Source organism: Morone saxatilis, unplaced genomic scaffold, assembly GCF_004916995.1.
Source record: "Morone saxatilis isolate NCDOM2014 unplaced genomic scaffold, NCSU_SB_2.0 Contig12, whole genome shotgun sequence".
NCBI classification, from domain to species: Eukaryota; Metazoa; Chordata; class Actinopteri; family Moronidae; genus Morone; species Morone saxatilis.
This window is the reverse complement of record NW_023339674.1, coordinates 13434236-13446510: the sequence shown is the minus strand read 5'-3', so window position 1 is coordinate 13446510 and position 12275 is coordinate 13434236. Positions and strand designations below refer to the sequence as shown.

The window sequence follows — 12275 nt, the reverse complement described above, 5'->3', positions numbered from 1 at the left end:
ATCAAATCCTCTTTTAAAAACACAAGAACAGGATATTTACTGTAAGGATTTCCTTTACACTGACTACACTGTTTAGTTTAGGTCAACAGATGTCACTGTTACTAGCAACACCAGCTAATAACAAATGTCAATATGCGTGTGTGCTGCTTCAAACAAATCACGCAGATTTGTTCATACTGCACTGAACACAGCGATGACTTTCATATATTTCATATGAGCAGTTGTGAATTGATATAACATGTTCAAAGCTGGAAAACAGCTTTTCCCGGGGCCCCAAACTACCTCAAACTAATTCAAGCCACAGAAAACAGGAATACTGGTTGGGTTTCAGTGTCTCTGGGCAAATAATGAAGCTGCCACTACTGTGTGCCTTGTATTTAATGGGATCATGGAGGAGACAAACACATTGAACAGAGTGTGTGTGGGTGTATGGGGTCAGTATAGGGGCCACACAATTATTTGCCCTGGTACCCCATAAGAGGTAATTACTTTCTTCAGTGACTCATAATTTTACTGTAAAAGTACCAATCAATTAACAGGAAAATTTAAAGTATCAAAAGTGAAAGTAGTCATTATACAGAAAAAAACAGCCCATGTGACTGAGATATTATAGATTATATTTTTATTATTAATACCAAGTAGGATTGTACGTGTAGCTGAGTCACACAGGTTTTTTTTATGTAAAACATAATCTGAAAAGTAACTAGTAAATCCAGCTTTAAAATAAATGTAGTGGAGTAAAAAGTACAATATTATCCCTTGAAATGTAGTGGAGTATAAATATAAAGTTAGGCTATGAAATAACTCCAATCACAGTTGTGCATTACTTGAGTAAAAGTACCTAGATACCACTGATATTAGGCACTGAGTTTGCAGTAGGATGGGTTTTATTCCTCGACAGGGAAGCATTAGCTCTTGAGGTTACAGGTGCCAGACTAGTGACCTTTAGACAAATCGAAAATGATGTTAAGCAACATTTTTAGTATCTTGCTTTGAGGAAGTGAAGTTATTTTATTTAAAAAATGAAGCCACTTCAGGAAAAAAAAAAAAAGTGACAGTATATACAGAGGTGAATTAAGAAATGCTTTAAATAAAATATGAATCAAATTAGAAATAAATGAAATACTACAACACTACAGAAACGGATGAAACACACCGGTGGGGTTCCCCCCCCACCCCCCCAGCTTCACTCCGAGTATTTTGTGCCTCATGCGGTGAACCGGAGGAATTCAGCCTTAGCCAAACCCGCCCTCTACGTCACCCAGCCTCAAAGTGAAGACGTTCAACTTTTTCAGGCTTCACTCTCTTCGTCCTCTCTCACTCTCTCTCTCCGTCCTCTCGCTGCGGGGGGAAACATGTTCATTAGCTCGGCACGGAATATTTCGCAACTTGTAGTCTACTGACGCACCACGGGCAGCCCTTCAGCACAGGTAAACTCACTGCAGGTAAACTCACTGCAGGTAAACTCACCTGACTCACTGCTCCTCAAGGTAACTCTTTGTGTTTTGGGGGGTTATGTTTTGGCTTCTTTTCGGCAACTTTATTTTTTATTTGATGTATTTATTTTTTATACTTTATGTCGTTCTCTATGTCAGCCGCCCTCCTCTTCATCATTTCCTTGCTGTTGTTGATAAGTCAGGTCGGGCAGGGTGTAGCGAGGTTAATTGCATAATAAACGAGGTAAAACTGTACTTTAGTTTGCATTACACTGAAATCTCGTTCTGCAGCATATCTGTTAGTGTTAGCCCACAGGAATGTTTGTACAGGTAGAATTACTGTATAGACTGTTTTGGCTCTCGTTTTGTTGTTACTATGGACACTATCTTAATGGAGCTTAATGCGATTTCACTTGTATTCATTGTATTCAAAGCAGATTTTCCCTCTAGCTTTTGGCATGTGCACATTTGAGGTAGTTTTTACTTTTCTTCTCATGTTACTTTCTACTTATACTTCCACTGCAATTATCTGACAGCTTCAGTTACTACAGTTACTTTACAAATTAAGATTTTTTCACATTAAGAACATAAAGAAATGTTATATAACATGATGATTTGTTTAAACTACACAACAGTGTATACAATTACAGAAATTATGAATTGATTGAACTATTCTGATAATGGTTTAAGTCATTTTTCATGTAAAAACATTGAATTGTTCCAGCTTCTATGTGAAGATTTGCTGATTTTAATTATTTATTCTGGGTAATTAAACTTACCTGGCATTGTATATTCTTTAATATTCTTCATTGTCATTCTTCATCACTTCACATTTTACATCACATAAGACAAGGAAAAGCAGCAAATCCTCATTTAAGAAGCAGGAACTAGAGCAGGTTTGGCAATTTTGCCTGATAAATAATTGATTTCATTCTGACCCATTAAATTGTTTCAGCATCTTCGATTGATAAATAATCCATAAATGGTTTCACTTCTGATGTGTTCTCATTCTCATTTCCCAGACTCGCTTCTAAAATGGCCCTGCAGAACCTCAGCTGTCATTATAATGAGTCCATGGGTTTCTTCTACAGCAACAAAGGTGCTGATGATAAATGGGACAAGACCCAGCTCATCGTGGTGCAGGTGGTCGGCTCTTTATTCTGCTGTTTCATTCTGGTCTCCAACGCCATGGTCATAGCTGCTGTCATCACCAACAAGAGGTTTCATTACCCTTTCTACTATCTTCTTGCCAACCTCGCCGCCTCGGACTTCCTGGCCGGCATAGCGTACGTGTACCTCATGTTTAACACGGGTGAGGTGTCACGGAAACTTACAGTTAGAGAATACTTCATCCGTCAGGGTCTTCTGGACATAAGTCTCTCAGCCTCGCTGGCTAACCTGCTGGTAATAGCTCTGGAGCGCTACATCTCTGTCATGAACTGGAAAGTCCACAGCAACCTGACAAAGAGGAGGGTGACCCTGCTGATCGTGCTGGTGTGGGCCATTTCCATCTTCATGGGGGCTGTGCCCAGTCTGGGCTGGAACTGTATCTGCAACCTGAGTGACTGCTCCAAGCTGGCTCCCATCTTCAGCAGGAGCTACCTGATCTTCTGGTCTGCGTCCAACCTGGTGGTGTTCCTGGTGATGGTGGCCATCTACATGAGGATCTACGCCTACGTCAAGAAGAAGACGTCAATGCTCATGCCACACACCAGCGGCTCCATCAACCGAAAGAGGACACCCATCAAGCTCATCAAGACGGTCATGGTTGTGCTCGGTAGGTGCTTATCATAAAAGTAATGTCTGTGCGGCGTCATTGACGACTCAACAGTGAGTCAGAACATTCCCTGCATTAGTCTTGTGTAAGTGGTTATGATGTAGAGCATGTCTTCTGTCGGGTTTTAAAGAGGTCACAAAGTCCAGGAAATTCACTGAGTCACTGCTGAACACGCTGGATTATAATCTAAGTTTTCCCTAGATGAACCTTGAGCATAATAACACGAACACATCAGTCAGTGATATGACGGAGTGTTAAATAAAAGCAAAAGTGGATTCAGCAAAAATTATGATTTTATTTCTCTGTAGCTCGTGTTGTCACTTTAAAGTCTAATTATTCAGAGTTTCTGCCCAGTGACTTAGGCTTTTGTCCATTATCACTTATCTTGTTGTTTAATTATTTGCTTTATAGATCAATTATTCAGTCTATGAAATGTGAAAATACAGAGCCCAAAGAGACGTCTCAAATATCTCATTCTGTCAAACTGATCCAAACAGGAATCACTTTTGAGAAGCTGAAACCAGAGACCCTCTGTTATGTTTGTGGTATAAATTCCTGAAGCAGTTAATAAGTTGTAGGCAAATCATTTACTGTCTAATTTTTGGATGGAATCACTGTTGCAGCACTACTCTATAGACCTTTTTCACAGCAGCCATTTTGACATGAAATACGAGGATAAACACAGGTGTTACCAATGATACTAATTAAGGTTCCGTTCCATTTAGTGTAGCAGAGCCTCTCCAGTGAGCCAACATGCACAGTAGCAGCACCCTGACTTTGTTTTAACCTGAATAAAACTGAACTGTAGTTAGTATCATTGGTAACACCTGTGTTGACCCTACTATTTCATGTCCAAATGCCTGCTATGAAAAAGCTCTATTCTTTTCCAAGTGCGTCCTGCTGACGTTTCCTTCTCGTCCCTGCATTTTCATCCTAGATGAGGCAGTCAGATATCCCAGTCTGGCTCTCTTTGTTTAGGTGTTGCAACAGGATACTTTGCAATAGATGCATTGTACTTGAGTCACTCCCCTCCCAACGCTTTCCTTTAAAAATGGAACAATAGGACTCCACCAGCATGTTCTACTGGAGCACCAATATAGGGCAAATATAACACGCAATGCAAATACATAGTAAGTTGCCATACCAGGAAATTCTGGTGAGTCTGATACAGTTCAGATAGCAGTTACAGTTGAATCCGCTCATACAATCATCCTATTAAAAACATGCATGAAATGGTTGTAGTGACACACATGGTTGCCCTGCAAGATAAAGGTCTGTCATTGTTCTTTGGGAATTTTTATTTCCCAGCCAGATGGGTTTATACACTATGTAGCGTAGGAGCTGTCTGCCTCTGTGCACACTTTATTCCTGACTGCTGTGTAATTATCTCTCCCTGCAAGGACACTGCTCCTCAGCCTGTGTGGTGCACCATACACACCACACCACACTGGCCTTCAATGAACGTCCCCTTCTCCCCACCCATCCAAAAAAAAAAAAGGAAGAAGAACCTATACTTGAGGACTTTGTCAATTGCTTTCACATGCGTTGCAGAGTTCCCTTGAGATTGTGGAGTACATAAGTTGCAAAATTCCCTATTGAGATTGCTGTGACTGTAAATATCATGGCAGCGATGGCTGAAAGAAAAGGAAGGAAATCTGAAGACACACAGGACCAGGACCATCATGGGATATATATAAAACGGAAAAAAAAGTTAACCCTTGTTCCAGATTTAAAACAGCCTGTTGAGGCGGAAAACTCAACTGGACAAACCAGTTAAACATAGACATTTAACCCACGCGTGCTTTGTTATAACCAGATTTAAATAAATGAAGGTTAGATGGGGATACTGTGGGATGGTGGTTGCCTGTGCTTGCAAACAAACACTTACGGTGTGTAATGTATGTGTGAATTTAATACGTTATTTAGTTATGTTCATGTCTAAAAAATAAGTAGAGGGAATTACTTCTTGTGTGTTCTCTTGCTTACATTTGTACATTTGTATAGTCTTCTTGGCTCTAGTTTTGTAGAGTATATCTTTACTGTAGTTTAATGGCCCATAGTCATTTATTTGTTGTATATCTGAGGGCGTTGAGGCCTGTGTTAAGTGAAGCATCCAACATCCGATTTTGTCAAATGATCGTCAAATGAATACCGACTGAAAAAAGGAACATATGCTTGAAATGTGTGTCCCCAAAACTCTTGTTTTTTTTCTTTGTCAGGGAATAAAGGGGAGGAAAGTCCACTTTTAAACTTCAGTCTGCCAATGGAAGACCATTAAATGGGCTCTCACTCAATTTCAATTCAGTTTATTTTGAACATGTGGACCATCAAAGACGAAGGAGAAAAACATAAAAATAGAAATTCACTGTAAAAATGTGGCAAACCTTTTTGACTTTCAGACAAGAGCAGTGAACAACATAAAAACTGAGATCAACCCTTCTAGCAGACCCTCTCTGTCTGTGCGCACATGTATCCATGCTTTTGGTGTTGTCGTGTGTGTGCTGTGGTGTGCTAGTGTGTGTGTGCCTGAGACGCAGAGGGAGACGGAGAGAAGAGGAGAGAGAGAGAGAGAGCTGTATAGAACAGTACTTACAAATGTCATGGAGATGCTGGTAGTGTCAACACCACTGCTGGAAGACAAGTTGCTGCTTGTTGCTTCCTTTCAGTTCCAGAAATCTCTTTGTAGCTCAGTTTTGTGCTCAAACATGTTTGAAATAGATGGGTAAATGGCTGCTTCAGTGGCCCCGTGACTGACCACATTATTTACCGAACGCACAGCATTAAGTATTTTACATAAGAATGGCATTGTGTTGCCAACCTGTGTCTGCTTGTTTTATTGGCATTAGAATGGTATTACTCTGCTAAAACGCAGTGCATTCTAACATGAATAATCATCTTATACTCTCTGTAATTTAGTTTGTTTAGTTTATATAGCCTGTAGAAAAGAGGAGGAAATCTGTTGGCAGCTCAGAAAATTGTGAACGTCATTTACTCACTGTAGAACTAATGCTGAAGGAATTCCTCAATTAGTCAATCAACAGAAATGTTAATAAATTGTATATCATGGAAAACAATCGATTTGCTGCATGTTAGATTTTGGGCTGTTGCTTAGAAAAAACAAGACGATTGAAGACTGATTTATCGCTAATGAAAATAATGATTAATTATTAATTTGCCCTTAAGTAATGCATATTATCTCCACATTCAGCTAAACGGCTCACAGTGGATAATGGTTTCTACCTGGCAGTTACATTTCATTACCAATGTAAGAGTGCAGTGTGTTGTCGTGTCTGTTTTTATCTAAATCTTTTATGGAGTCCGCCATGTTTTCAGTTTTTCACATCCTGACCGTAAGCCTTCATTAGCATGCGTGGAAGTGGTTCAGTGTGGTCCTGCAGATGCTGGAAACGTTCAAGCCCACTAGGATGCCACATAAATCCGTACACACTGGTCTTTTTAAGTCAGTGGCCAAAAATGTGAACGGTCGACCTGACAACCCCAAATCATTTTTAAGACATTGCTTCATTACAGATTTGTCAGGGATTATTAATCACATTATTCAAATTCATTAACATTAATAGTGTTTGAATGAAAGTTTGATATATTTACTGTTAGCGTTAGACAAGAAGACTAATTCCACTGTAATGTCTGTACGAAAGATATGAATCTACCATCACTAGTTGGCCTAGCTTAGCATGAAGACGAAGTAACAGCTGACCTGGCTTTGTTTAAAGGTAACAATTCTAAATATCACTGTTGTGTAAAAACGACACATTTCATGAGGGTATATTTGCTGGACTATTTCTGGGCAAGACAAAGCCACTTCCTAGAAACCTCGTGGTGACGCCAGAAAGTCATTGTACAAAAAACTATTTTGAATACTCGTTTTGTAAATTGGAACTTGACCTTTTGAGAAAAGTGTTACCTGCACAAAAAGACATTTGAGAAATAAGTGTTACTACAACCTAACTGTGTGATTTGCTGTGTTTTTTCCTGCAGGAGCCTTTGTGATTTGCTGGACTCCCGGCCTGGTGGTTCTGTTGATGGATGGCCTCAACTGTGAGAGTTGTAATGTCATGAAATCAAAACGTTGGCTGCTGCTCCTGGCTGTACTGAACTCCGTCATGAACCCTTGTATCTACTCCTACAAGGACGAGGAAATGTGGACAACATTCAAGAACCTCCTGCGCTGCATCGGCAACGGCACGCGGCGGCAACGGTCGACGAAGGCCAACGCCAGGCCACTCAGCTCTGCTCAGGACACGGGTACCAGTCAGCCTCCCTCAGAGGAGACAAAAAATGACGATAAAGACATACTGAAGACCTGAAAATGGAACTTGATGAGAATTAACCTGAACTTCTGTGCAGCTCTGAACGGACATAACCTGACTTGGCGTTGACCTGAAAGAGAAACTACACCATTGCTTGTAGTTGGTCTCAGGGGGTCGTTGTGGTCCTCAGATTAAAAGTACTTTATTGAAGAGAGAGTGCAGGCTAGCTGCTCCAGTATAGAGCTGGAGTTGCAGTGAGATGGAGTTAAGAAGAGACTTTGTTGCACTACTAATTCACCAAATGGATTCAAAGATGTGCTTTTTCATGTTTTTCAGGATTTGACAGTTTTTGGCCACATAACTCCCATTCGAGTGTAATGGGAGATTCCTGTTGTTTCATCCTGTTCTTTTTGTCTTGCTCATAACATTCCTGTGGGTCTATTAAACTTGGATAACATGGTTTTCCAATGGCTGAAGAAAGATTCCAGTATAAATTACACAGCGTCACATTTCTACTTTTACCTCCAAAAAGGTTAAAATCATGCAACGGGTGACTTTACTTTCTCCCTAATATAAATGTGTGTACATTGAATTATCCTGTAGGTTTATTTCCTGTGTAGCTTTAGAGGAATTAATACTGTAATGGATGATCTAGTTAAGAAATGTAAATTGTGTAGTCAGGTACTATAAAACTGTAGGTTTGGGTAGGACAGAGATCGTGTTCTATTTTTAAACTAAATGCTATAAACTGCTGTACTATATTTATCTACTTGTACATCCTGTAAGATGCTTTCAAGAAGAGGTGAAGTGATTGCAATGGAAACTTCAACCACTATTTAACACGTTGTTTTCTGTTGTAGATGTAGTTCTTGGGAATAGATAAGAGTCGCTCCTTTCTTGTCCCATCATTCATCTTTTATCAGTTCACCCCAACAAACGGATAATGCCTCGCTTGCAGCACTTCATGAAGGCAAACTTGTTCTCCCTGTAGCATTTTAACACATCCGTTTAAACTCATTGCATAGCTGCAGTCGCTAGGACGAAACAGCTATTCACCTGCCAGTGCAGGGGTTGTAAAATGATTGCGACACGCTGGACCAAAAAGGATATGACTGAATAGACTGGCCATACCATACACTGCCGCACCTACCCCCGCTACCACCAGGCTGCTCTGATGACACCATTGCTAAATCATTGACAGGGTTCAAATGACTCTTCTTCAACCTGCTGTACAGAATCTATACCACTCCTGCTGTAAAGCACATGACATCAGTAAAGCTGTTTTGTTTTTGTTCTGGGAGTGTAGGAATGCCACATGTGAGAGTGGTGAGAAAGGTTTACAGCTCCAGGGATGGTATTTGTTTTCTGAACTGAGACTATTCAGGGTCATAGTCTAGTGTGGCATGACTTTTTAAAATCATAAATCAAGTCAACTAACTAGCTTTAAATAACAGCTTTTGGGGTTTCATGTATTTTATGTCAAACATGTCAAATATGTCTCTTTGTTCCTGATGAAATAATGATGATACAGCAACAAAAGCTACATGGAGGTTAATTTCAGAGTATTGCTCTTACTACATAGTTAGTAGGAACCTCTATGAACATCAGGCTGAATATGATTATCTTAATAATATTTTTATTAAAAAAATAATATTGTAAAAAAATAAAGTAATAACATTAATAAACAGAATGTAACTTAATATTACAATTTAATGAATTTTTAATCCATATTTAGCCATGCTAGCTGTGAGGCTTGTGGCAGTGTTATCGATTGGTGAAATATCTTAATAAGTACTGATTGGATTGCCATGAAATTTTGTACACACATTCATGATCCACATACTAATCATTGTAATTTTCCCTTCACCTTTTATCTAGCACTACCAGGAGGTCACTTATCTGATGAATTTGTCAACATACCATACCACATTTTGCAGACATTCATGGTCCCCAGAACCCCAAACACTTTAGTGATCGACTGACTTTTTCACTAGCGCCACCATTTGTGGTTTTGATTGAAATGTTTTGAACAATTGGATGGATTACCATAAAACTTGGTTCAGACATTCGTGTCCCCTCAATAACTGGAATTTTTCCAACACTTTAGTTTATGACCAACTAGGTCTACTTGAAAATGTATATTTTCATCAGCTTCAGATGTACTTTCAATGTCTTTGTAATTAGCAAATCATAGCTACATGCTAAACTAAGATGGTCAACATGGTAAACATTATACCTGCTAAACATCAGCATGCTAACATTGTCTTTGTGAACTTATGATGATTGTCAGCATTTAGTTTGGCCTCATGAGTGGCTGTAGCCTTTTTAGATGTTGCACACATCTCCCACTTGGCACCAACATTAACCAAATCAAACCACAAGATTACTTGTAAATCCTGTTTGACTGAGTCAGACTGTCTCTTGGTTTTAAACTAAAACAACTGTCACTAACTGATAATACATGCTTGTAATGTTAAGTCTAAAAACCTCTGATGACACTGCAGTGCATATGTTCGCACACTTAAAACAAAACACTGAAAAGCTTATCTGAGAGTCCTATTACATGTCTTGTACTGCAGTCAATAGTTTATAGATAATAGATTTCTGGTGCTTAAGAGCTGCCACTTCAGGATGATGTTTTCTGTTCAGGCCAATTAGTGTGTGACCTTTAGTTTCCATTCAGTCAGTTGTGTTATTGACTAAAGAGCTATAATAAAACTGATTGGACTCTTAAGATCCACTGAATTAGACTGCAAAACACTTGCTTCAAATGTAGCACAGCTTTCTGTTATTAACTGGGTTAGCTGACAGTATTTGAATTGTGCTGTAAATGTTACCTATCTGAACATATTCATCAACATCTGGAAAATGTTGATGGATAAAGGAAGGGTGAAATACATTTATACAAACATATACATATAAACTGCATAATGTGTGCATCTACATGTAAATCAGAGTTATTTGTTTATGTGTGTTCGGTTTAATGCTACATACTGTACACGTAGCTCCTCTGTTCTCCCCAGAAAAGCCTTTGAATCCTGTAAAAGTTTCAGATCTACCCTCAAATCGCCCCTCTAATTTTCTGAAGTCAGCATGCTTGAAATGCAAGCCCTTTGTTCATAACCTGTCACTCTTTGTAGCCACTAACCCACAGCTGTTTTTTATTTTGCTCTCACTCGCTAGGTAACCTGTTTTTACAATATTCCTGATCTCATGTTCTTTTTATGCAATAAAATCGCACTCAGGATTAAATCCCCTAGACACAACATCCTTTGACAGCAGAAGAAAAGGTTCAACACTGTACATTTTGCTAATAGAAAACTTCTCAGGGTGTAAATGACATTCAGTTAATGTTTCAGGTTGAGGTTTGACTTGATTGAAGTCATGTGGTCTCCATTAAGAACATGCTGTATTGTAGTGACAACTGTATGCACTCAGTAGAGTCCTCTGTAGACCTGTCGTGACTGCTGCCCACCAATCTGGTTTTGCATTCTAAAAAACATGAACTGTAAACTGTGTGGTGTGGCAGGCCTTTTTTTCTACAGATGTGCTGTAATTATGCATTCTTGAAAACCCAATTAAATTTCACAGATGTTCAGAAATGCTGTCTTTTGGTTTGGTCTTAATTTCACAGCAAACAGATGTAGGCATTGACAAAACACAGTGTATGATGCTATATAAATATCCCTAGTGCCATAAAGGCAAGGACTCATATGGAGGCGAAGTTCAAAGTTAAACCATGGGTAATTTACAGAATTGACTGGTTTCTCATATGAAGTTCCAGGATACATGATTATACCACGTGTAGGAGTTCAACTTAACACAGTGATAGACACAATATTATATCTGATAACTGGGAGCAAGGAGTTTTACACAGTGTCAAGCTGAGAGGACTGTGTACAGTAAAGGGGACAGTCCAAGATAATGATTGCACCATCACAAATCAGTCTACATATTACATTTTATTGCACTTGTAAATAGTGGCACAGAGTAGCTTATCAAAACCTGGAGTATTGAGAGCTGGCATAAATGGTCAGATTTATTGTCTTATAGTCCGATTTCTTGTCTCGTGATCAGATATTTAAATTTAAATCATAATTTTTCCAATGATGACAGCTGAACTATCTCCATCACATCAACAACAACAACTGAAAAGTTTGGCTTATTTTGTTAGATAAAAAAAACAAGATGCTTGAATGTAGCATATCATTTTTAGGATTGGTGCAAAATTGTATTGTATTTACCAAAAGTGTAAAATGTACCCAACAAAAAGGTCACCTGTAACCCGAGCAGCTAATACTTCCTGTTGACAGAGGAAGACAATAAAACCAATCCTTCACTCTAAGCTGAATGCCTGATATAAAGCATATCAAAATTAAACAATCATATCTACCATGGTTGAATGTTCAAATTTCAGAATCAGAATCAGAATCAGAAATACTTTAATAATCCCAGGGGGAAAATTATTTAAAATTAAACACCGAGTTGATAGAAATAAGGTTTACCTTGGTAAAAACCAAACATTTAAGACATCATAAATGGAGTCAGATCCTGCAGAAGTCTTAAAAACGGCACCCTGGCGGTCAGTTCAGGTCCAGCAGAGTCTTCTGGGTGATTCTGACCTGTAGGACAGTGAAGGTGACATCCTGAACAAGTAAATGATCTAACTGTGATTGGAGAGCCTCTTCTGCTGATTGGACAATTAGGAACAAGGGTCCTCCCTTGTCCCCTAATTTGGGGAAGGGTACTTTAGCAATGTTGAGCTGACTCTGCGCGCGCACACACACACAC

At 39.1% G+C, this 12275-nt stretch overlaps 1 protein-coding gene across 1 annotated transcript in view; it reads left to right on the top strand.

Annotated features, from left to right (window-relative positions):
• The first annotated feature begins 2471 nt into the window (after window positions 1-2471).
• The window catches only part of LOC118322053 (atrial natriuretic peptide receptor 2-like), a 23607-nt gene continuing 13803 nt past the window's right edge, over window positions 2472-12275 (top strand). The window contains 2 exon segments of the mRNA XM_035653635.1: window positions 2472-3213; window positions 5657-5721. Coding sequence (XP_035509528.1) covers window positions 2472-3213; window positions 5657-5721 — 807 coding nt within the window.